Source organism: Lathyrus oleraceus, chromosome 2 (assembly GCF_024323335.1).
Source record: "Lathyrus oleraceus cultivar Zhongwan6 chromosome 2, CAAS_Psat_ZW6_1.0, whole genome shotgun sequence".
Lineage (NCBI taxonomy): Eukaryota > Viridiplantae > Streptophyta > Magnoliopsida > Fabales > Fabaceae > Lathyrus > Lathyrus oleraceus.
This window is the reverse complement of record NC_066580.1, coordinates 142,554,853-142,576,391: the sequence shown is the minus strand read 5'-3', so window position 1 is coordinate 142,576,391 and position 21,539 is coordinate 142,554,853. Positions and strand designations below refer to the sequence as shown.

General features: G+C 35.9%; 1 protein-coding gene across 1 annotated transcript; it reads right to left on the bottom strand.

The window, feature by feature from the left end:
• Positions 1-15,362: 15,362 nt before the first annotated feature.
• Positions 15,363-21,267, bottom strand: LOC127118537 (internal alternative NAD(P)H-ubiquinone oxidoreductase A2, mitochondrial). Its single transcript, XM_051048745.1, has 9 exons — positions 20,562-21,267; positions 17,894-18,107; positions 17,653-17,813; positions 17,435-17,500; positions 17,133-17,296; positions 16,668-16,782; positions 16,093-16,272; positions 15,755-15,918; positions 15,363-15,643 (listed from the first exon to the last, which is right to left on the bottom strand). Exons 1-8 carry the CDS (start codon positions 21,012-21,014, stop codon positions 15,766-15,768), a joined length of 1,506 nt encoding a protein of 501 aa, XP_050904702.1. The 5' UTR covers positions 21,015-21,267; the 3' UTR covers positions 15,363-15,643; positions 15,755-15,765.
• Positions 21,268-21,539: the final 272 nt, after the last annotated feature.

Sequence of the window (21,539 nt, the reverse complement as noted above, 5' to 3'; positions counted from 1 at the left end):
TGATTTGTTTGATGCATAAAAATACTTTCAATGATTATGGCATGAATGAAACATGTTTTGAACACTTGTATAAGCATCTAGAGTTCAAGTGTTATACCTTATCCATTTGAAAAACGATTCTTCGTGAGTTTCATCAAGACTTGATCATAGGTTGAAAACTTCGTTCATGAGCTTGAATCTTGATCAATCCTTTTTGTTAATCAGTCTTAGCTTTGTAGCAAAGATTGTCGTCATCAAAACATCTAAGAAGTCATGTCTTCACACTAGGGAGCCCTTTTTTGTGTGCAAGTGTTTTAGTTAAAAAGATGTTTGTTGAAAATTGAATGTAGGGATGAGAAAATAATTGATTTATTATATTTTTGTGTTTGACAAGACCTTCGGTCTTATGCCTACGTACCAACATAAGAATTAGGGATCAAAATATCGTAGTTCATGGTAAAAATTTCAAAGATGAGTGAATTAATTTTAACAAAAGCTTAAAGATCTTTTGTTATCAACGGGAGAACATTCAACTAAACATCCATGGATAATGAGTGCTTTATAACATTTAAGAGGGAGGGCTCCAACTTGGATTCAATCAACAAGTATGCCACTAACCCCTAATAAATAGAAAGACTTATATTCAATACATCATGGAATGGGAGAATTATATCTCAACCAAAGATAACTCAAATCTAAATGCTCTCATTTGAAAAGTTTAAAAGAAAAGGCACAAAGTGGTCAAAAGGATTAGATGAGGTTGTTAGTTCTTTTTGGCTTTTTTTTAAATTTTAAGTCAATATGATTAAGTTTATTCACAAGTTTGATTAAGAAATATTTTGAAAATCAATGGCATAAGGCCAAAGTTTATACTCATTAAAACAAGTTCAGTGTTGAAAACACAAGCAAAGAAGTTTTTGAAAATGAGGGAGAGATTTTGAAATTAAAGAAGAGGGAGGAGATGAAGGGACTATCCTAGACAAGATTTAAAAGTTTAGAGTTGAAAAGATCTAACCAATGGCATGCATCCACAAGACAATAATGTCAGATAGAAACTCATTTCCTTTGGCCTTTTAAGCAAGCAACAAGCATAATCATCGAAGCAATTAATAAGAAAACCAAATAGCATCAAATAAAGATAGACAAACATCCAAGCAAGCACTCCAAAAGCAAGCAGTCTTCAAGATCTTCAAATGTATCAGATGAATATTCCTTGTAGCAAACTCACAGAGACAATCATCAGATAGAAACAATAAGATCAAAATAGAAACTTAAACACAGAGACAAAGTAACAGATAAACCAATGGAGTTCTCAAGGATTGTATCAGATGAATGACATTGGCCAAGAAAGGTTTCAAATCAAAGGCATTGGCCAAGTTTCCTTCAAAGCATATGGATGTTGCCTACTCTAGATCCAAAAGTTCATATCAAGTCTCAAATAGAGGTCCAATAGTCCACCAATGTATTTTTTAGGGTTTTTCTTGTTATTAAGTATTTTAAGGTCCTAAGACCACAAACAAAATAAAATCACAAGCACACAATATAATACAAGCACAAAATATGGCTCAAGTGAGCAAAATGAAAATGACTGAAAAAAAAACAAGTTGCATGAACGTAAATGACAATGAATGATAAAGTGAAAGAATTTAAATTGCATTAAAGTAAATGACATTAAAAATAAAGCCAATACAAAGAAATGTTAGTGGATAGAGAAATTGTTTAAGTCATTCTATGGAGAACACTCAACCATCCACTCACAAGCATGAAGATATGAACCAAGACATCATCCATGAGAAAGGCTCCAACTTGGATAAATCAACAAGTATGCAACTAACTCTCACAAATGGAAAAAAGGTTAAATCTTCATACAATACCATAAGGAATTGGAGACTTACAATCCCACTTACAAAAATGCTATGCCTCTGGGACAAATTTAGCTCTATGTTAAGCAATCGTAATTGAACTTATGTAGAAGTCACAACTATCTGAGGTCGGCAATAATAATATTGGTGTTAATGCATGCTAGAGACAAGGTATAGAGACCAAGCTCCTAAAGCATACCACACACAAAAATAAAATGGGATGAGCTTATCTCAATCATACTCATGTTGATTCATCTGACACCAGGTTATTGATGAATCAACTAGCATTTGATTTGTTGAGAAATCATTTGCCATGGAAGGAATGGGGAAGAAGAGAGATGAAAATGAGAAGGTTAAGTGAAATAGAATCCTAAATTGAACAAGGGAGGAACTTCATTCGATTAATACTATCCATTCATCTTGAGGGATGAAGTTTACACTTCATCAACCCCCTAAATCCAATAGTATTGATCAAATTGGAGCTCAAATCAACCAAGATCAAGACCAAACATAAGATGAAACAACTCAAGGTCAATCAAATAGCTCAACATAGTTTTAAAGCAATTAATCAAATTAAAATCAATTTAAAAATGAATACAAAACATTTAAAAAGGGGAAAACCTCATATCCCTTTAAATCATCAAATAAATGGCCAAGGGATTTATCCTAGGTCAAACAAGGTCAAAGGACCTTAGACAATTTTTTTGGAGTTTTCGAAAAGTTTGAAGTATTTAAAATCAATTAAAACTAAGTCAAAAATCATTAAATTCACAAAAAATATCAAATCCAATCCAAAAAATGATTTTAATTCAAAGAATAAAAGAGGAAATTATTTAAGAAATTTTGGTGAAAGTCCCATATTTTTTGGATTAAAATTGAAATTAATATGAATTTAATAAGAAAATGGCATTTTAAAAATTAAAACAGAAAATTAATTAAATAAAAAAAACAAGGGCCATCAGATTTCCCTCATTAATTGAGGTGGGAGATCTGATGGCCACGCGCATCATGTCCATGATGTTCCAAGGTCAACGCGTGTATACACATGGTATGCAAGATCAATGGATGAGATTATAACGTGACCATGGGATCAAACGGCTTGGACAAGGCCAACACATCACCGGAGCCCTAGCTTCGGTCGTCTTCTCCAGTCACCCTCACCGGACTGGTCCAACCAAACTGTTCACAAAAATGAAAGATCCATACACTATTTTGAAGAGAAAAATGTCAGGATCTCGAATCTGACCTCCATTTTATCCAATTCTCACTATATAGAAATATACGTGGAATTGAAAAATAAGGTATGCAAACTGAGTTGCTTCGATTTAGCCTCAAAGCAACTCAATCTGGTTGCCTACATTGGTAGGACTTCAGCCAACCATAAACCAAGCAAAATTATGGAAAAATGAGAGAAAATCGAAGACTTGAAAATCTGGAAAAATCACCTTCGAATTGCAGTGATTTGGCTTGATCTCGATGCAATTATCCTCGACTTTTCTTCCTCCTGCTTGCAAGATATGATTAGAACAAAAATGGATGTGAACCCTTAGAGTCCTAGCTCAAAAACAGAAAGTGAACTAAAACTCGATTTCAATGAAATCTTCAAGGTTGTTCTTTCAATGGAGGTTAGTGGAATTGTAGGGCAGAGCTTGGGCAAGGGTCCTCATGTGCTGAGGTAATGGACATGTATATATATATCCTCATGAATTCATTTTCACACCAATTCAAAATTTGGCCAAAAATAGCAATGTTGTGCATGGGTGCATGGGCATGGAGTTAGGCCCAAACAATGATGCAATCCACTTCCAATTGGTGTATAAATGTTTCTGAAGTAATTACATGGAAGCATGCAAAGGTGTGTAGAAAATGAGTTCAAATGTTTCCAAATAAGGCCATGCAAAGTAACCATGCACAAGTCCCTCAATTTTGATCCAAATGCAATGATCTTAGACTTTTTCCATTTGAATCTTGGATCATGATGAATTTTTGTGTTCAAGTTGGAGGAATCAAACATACTTGAAAATTTTCTAAGTTAAAAGTCAAATGACCCCTTTTTCCACCTTAAATAACTTTTGCTACGAGCTTTAAATGACTTTGGTTCCTTCTTAAAAGTTGCATCTCTTTCAACAATATTCAATTTGGTGACAAATTTGACACCATTTGGAGCAATCATGATAGAGTTATGGATTTTAGAAGTTGAGGAAAATTGCTTGTTCAATGGTAAGGACCCAAATGGACCTATAATGTTTCCTCTTAGTACATGCCCTTGCAAGTGGAATTTGACCTTTCTCAAATAAGAAAAGTTGGAGAAGACATCTTTAAATTAATCATGAAACTTGGATGATCTTCATATAATAAAAATTGAGTAAGTTATGGTTCTTGGAAGTTGGCCTCCTATCTAGGGCATAAACAAAATGACCTATAATCTTTCACCATAAAAATGAGCTTCCAAGCAAAATTAGATCTCGATGCCAACATGAAAGTTATTTTGGAATGTCATAAAGAGTAACTTTTCTCTTGAATCATTTTCATATGATAAAAATTGTAGGAGATAGGGTCTAGGGAACCCTAGATTTGACCAGTTAACTTCTTTGGTCAACCTCCTTGAACCAACTTGCAAACTTGAAGTTCTTTTGCTCTTTGGGGATCATGGAGAATAATATATGCATACTGAGGAAGGCACACAAGATTCCCAGTTGAATTAGGGCTTCCTTGACAAACAAGCTTCAAACTCTTGGTGGATTCTTGATCAAAATAAAAAATGAAGAACATGGGGATCTGTTATACGGTGAACTGACTTTTGTGTTTTTGCTTTGGAAAGCAAATGCCGCGGATAGCAAGAGTCGCCACCGACTTTTCTTTTATCCAATAAGGAAAGGCGGAAAAGAACAGGAAAGACCTTGATTAGATTTTGGGTTCGGGAGGTACATTATACAAAGGGAAGGTGTTAGCACCCTTTGTATCCATGGTTATCCTTGGGCTCTTAATTGCTTGATCACTTATGTTTTTCTTGTCTGAAAAAGTGTTTGAGAACTGTTTAGAAAATGTTTTGAAAAGAGAGTTTAACTTTGTAATGATTCTTGTACGAATGTATACAAAGTATTTATCTCGTTTAATTTGAAAGCTGTTTAGAAAAATATAACTTGGCAATGATTCTAGTACGAATGTATACCAAGTGGTGATTTTCTAATAGATGTTTTGCAAAGTGTGAGGTGTGAAAAGTATTTTAAGTTGTGGGTCAGCATTTAAGAGTTATACCTACCCAAGGTCTTTATGGGTATTTCCTATCCTTATGAAGGTAAAACTGTCCTTACTATTGAGAAGTAAGTAGTCTTGTCCTTTGGATGTAAGGGATATCGTAGGGTCATCGATTGGTCATTGAAGGCAACATTTGTAAGGATACCTTAGCATTCGAAGGGATGATCATCATTTAACCGTAGGCTACCACGAAGGGTCATCGAGGGACAAAGTCATGTATTCGAAGGCAACATTCGAGGGACTATGATGATTTAACCGAAGGGTCTTTGCTAAGTGTATCCCCACATTCACGGGACATGACCGTAATACCGTAAGGCAACAAAGAGAGGGCCAAGATCATATATTCAAAGGCAACATTTGTAATCAGTTAGGTAATTAGGATGAATCTCCACAAGGGTATCCCACAAATAAAGTGGAATACCTAGCAAGCTACCTTCTTCGGGAGTATGTGAGCCCTGTTTGCAATTGAATTGCAATGTTGAATTGGCAGATCACTCTTAGGGTTGGTGTCGGATTGAGTTGGGCGGAGGTAACCTTTGTGCAGATGAGTTTCCTTCAGGGTTTCCTTTAGGGTTGTTCTGAATTCTCTTGGTTAGCCTCCAGGGGTTTTTCCGGTTGCCTCTGTTAGGGTTTGCTTGTTTCTCCCTTTTTCTTTTTTTTTGAATGAGGTCTTGGTATTTATAATAGTTTTTGTGACCTAATGGGCTCAGAATGAAGCCCAAAATTTCTGGTATTCGCAAGCTTCGCTAGGCGAGTGGTGCAGCGAAGAGTTCGCTAGGCGAAGGATTTGCTCGCCTAGCGAGCAAGCCAGTTTAAGTCATTTTCTGGATTTGGCCACCTGTGTGCTGGGTCTTTGTTCCTTTAAGATCAATGTCTTGAAAAATGAGTTGGAGTGCCTTGAAAAATGTCTTGCAAGATTAACGGGAAAATTTTGGGGTATGACATGATCCATATATGATGCTTTGAACCAATGTGGACCTTTTCTAACTTGATCCCTTGCCTTGAGAGTCTCAAACCCTAGTTGTGAGCTTGATGAGGTACATGTGGACACACACACTACCTACAAATGAAACAAAACTATACTAGACATATTTTTGCTATTTTGGTTAGTAAAAAAAGAAAATAAAGTATGATACAATCACAAATGCTTGGTGATCTCTCCAATGCAAACCCAATGAATGATAGGTGAGGAAGATACCAAGGTGTGATCCCAATGCTAATGTCAGGTTATGAGATGGCATGAGGGATCTTAGGGGTCAAATTTGGGGTCTTACAGCTGCCCCTATTTAAGGGCATTCTATCCGGGGATGTGAAGGTTAAAATCTTCGTATCAACGCGGTAGAGTGGACTTAAATAATAACAACAAGAAAAAAAATTTGGCCCCTAAGAGACCTCATGATGCATATGATATGAACGCAAAAATAATCCTTGTGGGGAATATATTGCCACAGAAGGAAGAGAATCCGGAGAAACTGAAAGTCCACAGGAGCATAATGCATTCCATTAGGAAAACTCATTGAGGAGACATAGACTCTAGGGAAAAAAGTTATGCGTAGGCTAGGCTACGACTTAAAAATTGCTGGAGACACGATTGGATTTCCATGAAAATAAATCAATGGAAAGACTCAGACTGGGGGGGGGGGGAGAACCTGCATGTATCAGAATAAAACCAACACAACAAGAAACAATCATTGGGACAAGGCGTAACTCAGAACGAAGCTGAAATACCCAAACGCCAAAAGGAAATTCGATTTCACAAAGAAGCACGAACCCAGACTCAACTGGGGAAGAAAAAACTTCAACATAAGAGTAGAAGAGATATATTGTCTACCATCTTAAGGGTCAAATTTGGGGTCTTAACCTATGTTAATATACTCGGGAAGACGAACATCCATTATCGGATAAGGTAAACATATCAAGGATGACTCGCTGAGAAAAAATGAGGAATATTCAATATCGGTTACTTGGTAAGAATAGCCTATTGGAAAAAATGAAGAAATAGGATTTACGACTATCTGTGAAGAATAGCCTATTGGAAAATCCGTTACCAGTTAAGGTAAACATATCAAGGATATACTTGTTGGGAAAGAAGGATTTACAACTACCGGTTACTAGACAGAAGACCAAAAATAGAGAATATCCGTCATCGGTTAAGATGAACATATCAAGGATAAACTCATAAGGAAGAATATCTGTCACCGGTTAAGGTGAACATATCAAGGATAAACTACCAAAATAAATAGGATTTACAATTACCAGTTACTGGGCAGAAGACCAAAGATAGAGAATATCTGTCATCGGTTAAGATGAACATATCAAGAATAAACTCGCTGGGGAAACGAAAATGAATCCGCAGGGGAAATCAAAGAAGTAAATTACCTTTTATCGGTTACTGGGTAAATTAACATAGGTAAAGTACTCAACATAAAGAAGGATATTACCAGTTACTGGGTAATAAACTCTTAGGGGATCAAAATATCTATCTAGGTAAGAACTAGAAAGAAACAGTCAAACAAGACTCAACCCAGTGAGGACATAACTAAAGGGGAATGGTTTCATCTAGATAATGAACTGTGGAGGAGACAGAAATTATAATCATCCACGAGGAAATAACTCAGTGGGGAAGAAGAAAGGATAAACTCTTTCTGCTTAGGGGGCTGACACTCTATATTAAAAGAGGACATAAACACCAAATCTGCATGGGAAAATAATATCACCAAAGCAAGGGATCAGAAAAAGGTCAATGTGTAAAATGCACAATGAAATATCTGATGTTATGTTCATGCATGTATATACATGAGTATGTATATGATTATGCTGACAAACGAGCACAAAGGATACAAATACTGAAGATCCAATCATCACAACTAGATGCTCGACTAATCTCAACAAGATGGGAACACCAACTGGAGAACCTGCTAGGGATGAAAATAAATCGTCGAGGATATAAATCATATATTCAATTATTCAATTCCCTGGGATATCATACAACCACGTACTCAAGGAAGACTGAGGATATAGTAATCCAAAACAAAAGCTCAACTCCGGTTGGGGAAAATATGGAGAACATGCATCCAACCATAACCTGATGAGAACTCAGCACTCAGAGGAAATGAAGTATATATATATATATATATATATATATATATATATATATATATATATATATCAATAGTAGTTAAGGGAATTAAAACAAATATAATTCAAAACTCAACTCTCGGGAGATGAGGAAATAACTGTTAGGGAATAAGCAATTATTAACAAAGATCCTGCTTAAAGCTTAAACTCTCTGGAAGAGGAAAAAATACAGCTTGGCAACTCCGCGGGGAACGAAAGCACTGTTGTGGATATCAACCAATATGCTGAGGATAAGAGAGATCTGTTGAGGATCCACATCACAACAAGAGGTAAAACTCCGAGTGTCGAACCAGACAACCTACCGGGGTTTCTATATATCAACTCTAGGGACTTTACTAGGGAATAAAAAATCTACCAGGACAAGTCACGAGCCACACGAGGATGCAATCAACAATATATTCCTCAAAAGGAAAACATCAATCATAAGACTCTTCTTGGAGATTGAGAAATAAACCAATTCCAAGGTACTAAAGATAATCAGCCAACACCCGTGGGAACTCACAAAGGGGAAACACTGCCATGGCTATGCAACAACCAAATAAAGGTGTTAGGGATCTGGAAACCAAATAAAGGTTTCACCAGGGATCCAAGGTCCAATCACAAATAAAATTCAAATTGGGAATGAAAATCACAAAGTCTCAATTGGGGACGGATGATGAACAACACATCAGCTTCCACGGGGATAAATGTTAAATTATTGGGAGCAAACATCAACTATGCTTAGGGAGAAACAATCCTTTGTTAGTCAAGAAATTCCGGGTTCATGCCACTGCGGAGAGAGAAACAATCACTTCCTATGTTATGAATAGGAAAATTGTCATCATAGAAAAGTCCATTGCTGACCTCATTGGGCACGATGGCAAAGGGAAAAGAGTTCATAGTGCAACTATGTCAGCTAAGAGGGATGATGCCATATCTCCAGTAATCTTCAAAGAGGGCACCAACTTTGTTGGTGAAAAGAGTCCTAGTGCAAAGGATTTAACCAACAATATGAGAGTTTGGTCAAGATTATCCCGGGGTGTATCAATCACAGACCAAGTACTAATAGTTCTGACTACATCAATACTCATCAAAAGTTTATGTTGTTCCTTCTGGAGAAAGGAGATAAGTTGGGTTTGGCATCACTTCTGTTCAAATTCATTAGGGATTCCATCAGAGAATCCAGAACTGGTGGATCCTCCAAGAAATCCATAAGCAAATTGATTCCAAATGGCAGGCTAATCTCCGATATTCTGGTGGAAAGTGAAGTGGTAGATGACCTTCTGGTCAGTGGGCTAACAGAGGAGCTAGTAAAGGATGTTAGGAAAGTGTTATGGGGTAAGAACTTGAAGAGTATGGGTCTCATCTCAAAGATTAGAAGACCAAATATCGTTATATCCAAGGATGATATTTGTGGTACCAGAAATCCTATAGATGACTATCCCATCTTTATCAAAGTGGATCCCCCATAGGATCTGATGGCGTATTTAGAAAGTTGTCTCAAGGATGGCCTCAACCCGTTGGTGGATCCCTTCAATCTTCCAAAAACTTACCCAGGCGTTCACGGTAAAAGAAAAAAGGAATTCAGAGGAGAAGGATCCTTCAGAGCTCAGAAGAAGAAAAAGGTTATTATCTTTCAAGATGAAGATGAGGTGCCTCTAAGTGAGCGTCAGAAGGCTATGATCCTGAAAGATACGTCTGGGGTTTTTCAACCCTCAAGAGCTTCTGGTAAGTTTCCTGCCGACTCTTCTAATTCTGTTTCTATTCCATCTGGAATCTTACCTCCACCATCTCAACCTATTTTGTCTAAACCATTTCCATTACCCACACTATAAATAACTCCACCCATTTCAACGCATGTTATTGTTTTACCACCACCACCACCTGTTATCAATATACAACAACCTATAGAAACCATATCAGCACCTGTCACAGAAAATCCTATAGTTTTTGTTCCTACTTTAGAACAATCATTGATATCACCTCCATCATCTCCTCCACAGTTGCAAAATACACTCACCTCACCACCATTAATTATTTCTGCTCCCCAATAAACTAATCCAAATATCACACCATCTAGAACATCTTCTGCAAGGAGTGTTTCTGACGGACATGTTTCCGAAGGAACTCCTAAAGGAATGTTCGACTTTGAACCAGAAGTCACCTCACCAGAATCATCCCCCATCATTCTACCCTCACACCCATCCGTTTTTGGTCCTGACTTTGACGAGTCCAAAATCAATTTTACCATAAAATATCCCAAAATCCAAACACCATCCTCTCCCGACCTTGGTAAGATTATCATGGAATTTGATTCAGAATCCAAGAAGAATTTGGAGAAAGCAATGATTGTTAGTCATTCTTCTGCAAACCCTACTGCTAGCGATTCAACATGGGAAGCTTACAGAAGCTGGATGAATTCTAAAGTCTCCAGGATGAAGGATATTGGGTATACCTTAGCTGAAAACAAGTTCTGTTCTGGGTTCGTACCCTTGATGGAATTATGGAAGCTGAGGAATTCTCAACTTTGTCTTCCTGCACCAGAAGTGAAGGAGGTCTCTCCAGAACCCATGGTAGTAGAAGAAGAAGAATCTGCTCCAACAGAATCTGCTTAGCACATTGAAGAATTTGTTGCTCTAGAGCCTTCTGAACTTAAAAATGCTGCAACGGAAGAAGCTCCAAACCAGATTGTGGTCTCTGAAGCTTCTGCATCTCAGCCTATTTCAGTTTCTCTTCTGAGAACCATTGAGCAGATTAAGGCTGATAATGTGAAGGTAAATCAGCGTCTGGATAAGCAAGATCTGATGTTCCAGTTGATTCTGTCTAGACTTCCTCCTCCTCCACCTCCTCCTCAAAACCCCTAGAATTTTGTTTTTACTTTAACTGTTTTTGCATTTCTTTTTTCTTTTGTTTCTGTACTTTGCACTGCCTTTTTGGCAAGTTTTCAATGAAATTTTTTGTTTCTCATTAATTACGTTGTCTTTTTATTCTTTTTGATTGATGACAAAGGGGGAGAAAATATAACCTTCTAAAGGGGGAGAATTAAGAGTTTATTTTGATATCTAAATTTCTAAGTAAAAAACCCAAACATTGTTTTAGTGTTTCTTTTAACAAGTACTTCGAGAAAAGTTTGTTAAGTATTTTTTGCAGGGTTAACTCTCAAGATTCAGAATGATTTGTTAAAGCTTTTGTCTCAAGAATCAGAATGATTCTTCAAAGAAGTTTTTGAAGAAAAGTCTTGAAGAAGTTTCTGAAGAAAGGTCTTCAAGAATGTTCGGAAGAAAGACTCTTCAAAGAAGTTTCTAAGGAAATCCCCTCTGAAGGTCTATCAAGAGAATGATGTTAAACCAGATTCGGACTAATTATTCATTATGGTACTTCAATAGGTAAATTAGGAAAGTGCTCTTTCATTCTGAGTTTATCTTTATAGGACTATACATCTCAGGGGGAGCTTTGTGCTTTTGTAAAGATGTATTCTTATGTGATTACCTTGTACAAAACTGTTCATCAAAAGACATGCTTTGTCATCATCAAAAATTGGGAGATTGTTAGAACAAGATTTGGTTTTGCATCTATACCTTAAGTTTTGATGATAACAATGTTGTATTTGTGTGAGAATAATTCTGGCACCCTAATGATTTTTTTATTGTGTAGCTTTAACAAACAATTTTGATTCTGATCATATGATGTGTAACACCATCAGTTTCTGAACTTTGTGCTCCAAATTCTCTTCTGCATTACAATTAGAAGTTTTGAAAGACGTCAATATTCCTGTTGCAATGTTCTTTCTGCTTCTGCGTTATCTCACCCATCAGAAGCTTCTGAGGAGATACTATGTTGTTGTTGCAATGTTCTCTCAGCTGTTTGGTTCTGGACGTGACTCTGATCAACAAGCTTCTGAAGAATGGAAAGCTTCTGGAGTTGTGTTAAGATTCTGAAGACACTAAAGAACTCAAGCCAGACTACTGACGCTGTCAAGGTTTTGAAGTTTCTGAATCCAACTCTCTATTTCTTCACTTCATGCGTTAATCATCTTTTATCAGAAACCAATAAATCTAAAGATAAGATCAAATGGGAATGTGATCAAATAGTACATAGTACAAATCAAACAACTTTTACACTACCTGATTTTGTGGGCAAGGATTGTACTTTTCATCACACCTGTCACTGATTTTATGGGCGAAAGGACGTACGTGGTATCATTCCTTTCTCATCCAACTGTGGACAGCCGCTCAAGGAGCTTTCCCCATTTTCCCCTCCAACGTCACATGCTTACTCTATATAAGCATGCATTGGAGACTTGAAGAACTTTCACGTTTTGCTCTATTGCTGTTGAACTACACCAAGCTAATTTTCTTTATGAAAAGCTCATGTTTTGTATTCAGTGTTCTTTAAGTATTTATTATTCATTTGTGTAAAATCTGCTTTTGAAGAAGCATCTTGTAACACATAAACTTTTATTCAAACTATTTGTTTGATTCCTTAAGGAGGTTATCCTTGAGAAGACAAAGAAAGTTGTTCTTTATGAATCCTTGAGGAGACTAAGGTTTAATTGGATCCTTGAGAAGACAAAGAAGGGTATTCTTTGTGTTTATTATAATATGTTGATTATAATGGATTAAGTCCTTGTGTGTAAGGCAAATCACCTTGGCGGATGGACTGGATTAACTTTGAGTTTCAAGCGAACCAGGATAAAAATCATTGTGTTTTTATCTCTTCATTATTTAACTTGTCAGTGTTGTTTTTGTTTTGGAAAAAGCTTTTACTTGGAAAACCCAATTCAAACCCCTATTTCTTGTGTTTTTCACACCTTCAGTAACCGACCTAAACCATGCCATATAATATTGAGTTGGTCTAGCACCATGTATGACTGTTTTGTTTAAGATATGTTGTCGTCGATTCCTCAAATGACGACACATCTCTTTTGCGAAGTCTCTCCAATCGAAATAATCCCATTGGCCATCGACTCTTTGTTGATGCCAATCTACCAAACACGTCGGAGGTTCTGGAATTTGTTGTTGCATGCCGAACTGCAGTTTTACACGGTCACTCTGGTGCATCTCTACAATAGTGAACTGAATAATTGGTGTTTTTGTTGTCCAAACTGCAGCAGCATCATGGTTAACATGATGATCAAGACCTAGATACAGTCTCTAGATAAACTATATAAGAATATGACGTGAGTTGAGGATATGTAATTGTATAATTTTTTTAAATCAAATGTAGAGTTGTTTAGTAGTAATACATCGTCTGGTCCAATGTGGTCTAAAAGATTGCGATAGACTACTACGGCGTGTTTGTGACACCTGTTGTAGTTCATCCCTTTAACTGACCACCTAGATTGAAAAGATTGAAAATATATTAGTTATAGTTAGTTGTAGTATAAAGTCTAATAAATTAGAAGATTAAATATAAACTTACTTTGTTGCATATGGGAATGTGAATGACTTCTCGTTGACCGGAGCGAGTGACGACAATCTTAACCAACCTCATGCTTGTAGCAAATAGGCACAAGAATAAAACGTATAAGTATTTTTGTTGATATTTTTATACAACGAACTATATAGATGGGACAAAACAGTTGAACCCCAACTATATGTGCCTACCTTATTTATGTTTCATAACAACGACAAATACATAATATTTACCGTATTACCAGTACTTTCAAGAAATAAAAAATTATCAAATAAAATCATAATATAACACCGAGCTTTAATTATCTTTTCATACTCGGTAGATTCTTCGTTTAATGTTATACTTGAATAATATTGTTTAAGATATTTTAAACTAATACCTTGACCCCTAGGTTGACCTGAAACAACAACACATAAAAACATCACTAACAAATAAAATAGCATCACTAACAAATAAAAATACCATCACTAGCAAAGGCATAAACAACAACACAAGAAACTACAATAAATAAAATACCATCACTAAGAAATACAACACATAAAACATAAACTATACGATTACAACCATCAAAACAATTTTATGAGGAGTATACATGATCCTGTGAACGCCTCTGTCAGTTTTAGTATCCACCCAGAAACGAACTTCTCCATTTTGGTTGAACGTCGTATCAAGCCATCGAACTCTTCTGATTCTTTCACCATCTGCAATGTCTCCATCTAACCAACGGTTCAAGGTTCTGTTAAGATGTTCGAACGTATCTACATTCCAAAGTCGGATCTTCATCGGAGGCTGCACTGTTGAAAAGATTAAATCGACATTTCTCTTGTGAATATATGGACACAAGTATGGATATACAGACATTTTAAAGAAAATTGAAGGAGAGGAAAATTGAAAGAGGGTAAGAAGTTGTCTAAGAAATTATGGACGAAATGCTGTATTTATAGATGAGTGCACATGCATGTGTCATTGCTTTGGGCGCACACACACATGCCTACATGCATGCGTCAGTGCTTTTAGCGCACACACACATGGCTACATGTATGCGCCAATGTATGTGGCGCCTTCACATGCATGCGTCATTGCATGTGGCGCCTTCACATGCATGACCCAATGCATGCGCCAATGGCTTGGGCGCCTCCCGTTCATTGTAAATTACATGCGTCAGTTCAACGCATAAGTCATGAAATGTGGTTATTTCAGTAATTATTTTGAAAAATATATTATTTTAGAATTTAAATTAAAAAATATGATTATTTTAAAATAAAAAAATCAATTAATCAGGTGGCAAGAATCAAACATATGAAATGTAGAGAAAGAGAAAGTTTTAGGTTTGAATTCGGACTCCTACGCATCATATATCTACATAACTATTGACTAATCTGTACTTTCATGATATTTTTTATTATTATACATTATTGTTTTTTTATTTTTATGATGTTTGATTAATAGTTAAATTTTACTATTTTAAATGGGTTTCTGACTTTATAAAATATCAAATCAATTAAATCAAGGGTGATTTGCTTCATATTTCTCGAAAATTTATATCGCAAATTAAATTTTATATACTATTTAATTGTTAATCTATACACTATTAGTTTATCCTATTCACAATTATTCATTTAACAAATTTAAATGGCATAATGAAAATGTAAAACCAATAATGACATTGGTATGCCCCACTCGACACACATGCTCACACATTAGTTGATATCTATAGATGAGAATTTAAGATTTGCAAATAAAATAGTTTTGGTAAGAAATTTATCAGATGTTGAAAATTTTGAACACACAATTGGTCAAGAATGTTTTTTTTTTGTTTGATGTAGAAAATTTTATATAAACATGGTGCTCAGTAACTAATATACGAAATGCCTAAAATTGAATCATGACGTGTTGACCAAAGACTGTCATATTTATTGCCTTCCCCTTCAAGCCATCTTTCGTGTACTAGTTTAGTCCCTCCCTTGTTGTTCAGCTAACTAAAATTCAGCACTTATTCCATTAATAATAACCTGCAATTCAAACCAATAAAGCAAAGTATGTTAGCATTCTAAGCCTTTAATAACATGTCATAAAACTGAAGAGGTTTAAGTTTATTGGAACCATTATGAGAGTATTTTTACCTTTAAAACTTTCATATTCTGCTTATATCACGGCCGAAAACAAAAGTTGTAGCCCAGTTAATAGCTACATAGAATCTGTTCCTCCAGCTAATGACACGAGTTAGATATGCCGAGCGCCAAACAATCCAACTCATAAAACCTGCCAGAGACAATCCTTTTGCCTCCTGTAGGAGATAAGTTAGTGAGTCAAACTGTTACGTGTTTTTCGAAGCACAAAAAATAAAATAAAGACCTTTCGGTCGAGCAAAGATTATTAGTCCATTGGCGTCTTTCTCTGTTATGCCATGAGTGAAAACCAAAATAGCACCTACAAAAGGTTAAGGAATGATAAAAATCACCTTGTTCTGTCTTAGGTCTACTAGAGCCTTGTAACTGCCAACAGTTGCCATGCTTCCCAAGTGCTTGTAAACAAACTGATCCCCTAAGTCCATGTCTTTCATGCTGTTTGCGTGGCCTCCATTGGCTTTACCTATTTTGTTTAATAAGCCTGCTAAGTATTTACCTTGCCTCTCTGCTACCTGTGGTATTCAAATGGCAATATATTAAGTTGGCATGGATAAGGTTCCAAGCAAATACATGAACCTCTACCAAGTATAGAAAGTAACACATTCAGAATGGAATGTGTTTAGGGACTAAGTAAATGTCTATTTACATCGACTTATTTGAGCTTAACTAGTGACAAACACTTATGAGACTGTTTGGGGAACTTTGGTAACAGCTTATGACATGTCTATAAGTTGTTTTCAGCTTATGTCCATAAGCTCTTCAGGATTGCTTATGGAAACAACTTATGCTTATTTTAAAAACAGTTTGACTTTATTTTATATATTTTTTATAATAAAACTAGCTTATATCTAAAGAATTCAAGAAATGAAAGTCAGTTGGAGAAACTAATGAAACCACTGTAAGTTACTTGGGCTAGAGCAGGAAGTGTTGGTTTTCCTGTACTTTCAACAAATCCACAGCAGTCACCTATTGAGAAGATATCTTGTACTGAAGGAACACGAAGCCACTCATCAATGCCAATCCTGTAATGAGAGAACTTTTCAGAAGTTTTCCTTAAGATAATGTTTTTTCAAGTTACAGTTACCGTGCATCAAGTCCAAAGGAAACTTTCAATCCAACATTTAAATTAGAAATGTATCTTATAAAAAGTTATTCTTTGACTTGAAATTATTTTTTATCTGTATCAACAGAAACTTGTTGTACATAAATAGTATTAAAACGAATATACTTGGACTAGTATGATCCTGCTTTCCTGATAATACAGATCCAAATACTAAATGTATCCATACAAAAATCAGTTGTAAATTGTAAAATTTACAATGGTTGTCAATGGAAAGAAAATAAATGCAAGTACTATGTTGAGTAACCAAACCTTCCACCCGGAGATTTAGGAAGATCCAACGAGCGGATAATAGGTGAAGGACCAACTCCAGTAGACCATACTAGCAACCCGTATGGAACCTCAGTACCATCGTCTAGTATAATCTTCTTTTCTTCAACATCTTTCACAATGCCACGAACAAGTCGGACTCCTGACTGATAGAAATTTCAACATAACAAAAGGAACGTATTGAAGAAACAGTAAAGGAGTTTTTTTATATAATATTCAGAAGTTCAAAATCAATAGAAACGTGTTGAAAAAAAGTAAAGAAGCTCTTTGAACATACAGCTCACCTTTGTCAACTGGTTGGTGGCATATTGCCTGAGTCGGACATCAAAGGAAGACAATATCTCATTGGCCTAAAGAGGCGTGAACAAATTGGTTAACAATACAAACAATTGCCAACTTTGACGTGTTAGTTTCAGTGTCGTATCTAATGTCCGTGTCAGTGCTTCAACGACACTCTATTTCATTGCACCACATACGGTACCTAAGGTTACACTTAGCATACCTCAATCAAAGTAACATGGATATAGTCCTTAACATGAGCATATCTCTGACGAACATCTCTCATAATAAAGTCACTAAGTTCACCACTAAATTCAACTCCAGTGGGACCACCTCCCACAATCACACAGTGTAACAGCCTTTTCTTTTCCTCTTCCGAAATCCCTGCATCCGTACAAAATACATATTACAGAGGTAATGCATAACAAGGAATTTTTGTTGAAAATAGGAAAGTTATCGCAAACCTGGAACCTCAGACATCATCAAATTCAGGAGCAATTTCCGACGAATTTCCTGTGCATGGTAAACTTCACGAAGAAAAATTGCATGTTCATGAACTCCCTGAATCCCAAAAGTGGTTGGTTGAGCTCCTAATGCAATTACTAGCTTATCATAGGATACTGTAAACTTCCAAGGATCTAGTGTCTGTGTTCCTTCAGTTACAGTCTCACATTGCACCTTCAAAACAATGTCAGATTCTACCAAATTAAGCTACGTTTACCATAATTTCAGAAAATATTAGCATCACACCCTTTTGTTTGTTGTAGTTTACAGGAGTAAGAGCCTTTGAAGAGGACTGAAATAGAGCAATAAAATCCAGAAAAGAGATGATCCTTCATTCTCAATTTTAATACGAATTGCAAGTTGAACACGATATTTTATGCAAAGTAAGATACATAAAGAAGAACGCACAACATTACGAAGGCTATGCTATGCATTCTTATACATGAAATCTACATTTTCAAAATATTTCAAGCAAACTATTAGGAAGCAGTTTGGAGTCAACAAGCCAAATAGCTATGGAATGCAGTAAGAAAAATCAAAAGATTAACACTCTTCCTGGTTTGGCTTGCTGCATAACTGCATTTTCTTTCTTAGCTGCAAAAATTTGGTCCTAGAAAATGGTTTTGTATGAATGCCAGCCGGTTGATGATTTGATTTACAGTGTTGAATGGAAATCCCTCCATCATTTTCAGTTTCCCTTATATAATTGTATTAGATCTGTACTTTTTTAACCATGAAAAACAAGATTTTTTTTCATCTCAACTATGAAATATTTCATTTCCACATGCTCGACATTGTTGTCAATCACTAAAATATCTTACACATAAAGAAATGATGATACGTTCATTTTGTGTGTTCATACAGTAAAAATTTGTTCAATATGCTTTTGTCAGAGCAATAGATACACATTAACTTTTTCATACTATGTTCGGGAGCTTGTTTGAGGTAAATTTATTTGTAACATGTTGGGTATGACCTTTTGCTACACTTTCTTTTTTTAAAATTTACGCACATTCTATACACACTTGTGCTCTTTGCAATATCTGCATTTGAACAGAACTTCTCCAAATGACTGGTCTTTTTATAGTTGGAACATGGAGAAAATTGTCCATTCTCATCATTTGCAACCTTTTTGTTAACTTCTACTCCATTTTTGCATGTCCTTCTGATAATTGTATTTCTTGCTTACATAACTTTGCTTTGGCTAGTGACTAGCCAAAAAGACTACTTTTTGATCCCCATTCTCAAGAGTCTCCTTTGTTCGGTGACTTCAAGTAAGTTCACTTACTATGATAATGACATTTCAGAATTGTCTATTGAATCCTCCAAAGAGGCAATCTTTTACTCTAACCTCTATGACAGGCTTTTTAACGTTTACTACATGATTCTTTGATCACAGAGTTCTACACCGATGCTCCGAATCTTGGTCACAGATTCGTAATCTTCATCATCTTACCAGAAAAATCTTTGACGATTTCAATATATTTAACTTTAAAAGGTTTAAAATCCTTCCTAAGGCTTAAACCTGTATTCACTAATCCTCTTGCTCCCATGAAATACCTTCTTCAACCTGTCCCAAGCCTCTTGATAAGACTGAAACTATAAGGATAGAATTAAAGATGATATTAACTCTGCTGGATATTTGGAAACAGAGGCAAAACTGTCCCTGTTATACTGAATGTACGAGCACTAATGTTTTGCCTTAGCTAATTGTGCGCTATGATGTTTGAATCGGGCACCAGTTAGGTTATATGGGAGTGGTGGCAATGTCATTCACAATCCCCCAAAGGCAGTGAACGATGTTGAAAACATATTTCTTCATCTTCTGTAATAGTTTTGAAAACATTTTCCTTTGCCTTCATCTATCTCTAGCAATTGAGCTTCTCTCCATCTAATCTACTCTCATATTACTGAATCTACATGTTTCCTCAATATATGTCCAAACGAACTAAGCCTTGAATCAAACATCTTTTCTACAAAAGATGTTAGCACAACTCTCTCGAGTGTAGCCATTCCTAATCCTATCTTGTATAGTATTTCATTCATTCATCCGAAACAACATTTTCATCCTTGCTACATTGAGTTTATTCTCGGGTTAGCCTTTACCACCCAACACTCTATCCCATACAAATATGATAAAATTTTAAATTTAGCACGAGTGGTACCTTTTTATCCCATAAAAGACTTGCAAGTTGCAACCCTTCCCCATTTCACCCACTCCACTTGAATCGGATTGTTAACAACTTCATCTAAAGTTTGAAGGAGGCAAAAAGCAGAAGCTGGTAACTTTATAGGAAAGAAAAACACAGTTAACCTAAATTTTCTGACTTGAAAAGTGTCTAAGAGAAAAATCAATAAATATTTATGCCTTGACTGCTAATTCTGATTCTTAGATTTCAGACCTAACTCTGCGAAACAAACTTTTTAAGTAAGGTTTACTCAATTTGTTCAAAGAAATAAAGTAAGGATCACTCAATCTTTTTAAACTCTATTTATACCATAACTCTAAGCAACATGGGATTTGAGCTTTTCAAAGCTCTTTTTCCGAAACTCCTACATTATATTATATACGTAGTCCCTCAGATCAAGCATGGCATGAAATTGAAAAGGAAAAGAAAAAAAAGATACCTCATGTTTATCAGCATTGATACCGGTACAATTAGCAAGGAAGAAAAAAGAACCAGGTTCCTTAGAAATAGCAGGTTGAATCTTGGCAACAGGTTCAGCAACAGATCTAAACTCAAGAGTTCCAACACAAGTGGAAGCTAAAAGAGGGGTGAAAACCATATGATTACGAGGGGAAACACAAACGATATCATAGATTTTAGAATCCAAACCTTTCATGAACCTACACCCGGCCCAACCGGTACCGAGAACCACCACGCGTGGCTTCTCGTGCGGCTTGGTGGGTCCTAGAGCCGCATAGCGAACCGGAGCGGTGGAGTCGGTAGTTGAGGAGAAGCGAGAGAGAAGAGTGAGAGATTGGAAGTGGTGAAAAGGGTGTGTGTTTGGGATGGTGTGTTTGAGCAGTGGTTTCGTGGTGGAGAAGTAACGTTTTGAGAGGGTTCTAAACAAAGACATGGTGAGTGTTTGTGTTTATGTCTGAGAGAAAGATGAAAATAGATGAACCTAAGAAGAAAGAAGAAAAGTTTTAATTCCAAAGATGTGGGCGGCGAGATGAGATTGAGTTGACTGATGATGAAAATGTTACCACCTTTGTTGGGCTGCTTGTCTGCTTTTGTGGGATCTGATGATGTAATAATGAGATGAAATTGTTTACAGTCTTTGTTGCTTTGAATATTCATGCAGACTTTTCATGTACTGTTGTTAATCGGTGCTCCTAAAAATGGAATTTTTCGTTTTTATTATGGACTCCTTTCCTTTTTAAGTGGGTTTTTTTTGAAAATTTTATATTTATTTTTAATGTCGTTTTTTTAATTATGGAGAGAGAATAAAGTATATCAAATAATTAAATGTTAGGGACATTACAGACAAAAAAAAATATAGTTTGAAAAGTCATAATAATAAAGAACTTTCTTTATCAAAATCTTAATTCACATATATGTAACCTGTTGTACTTTTATGTCAATCAATTATAGCGTGAAT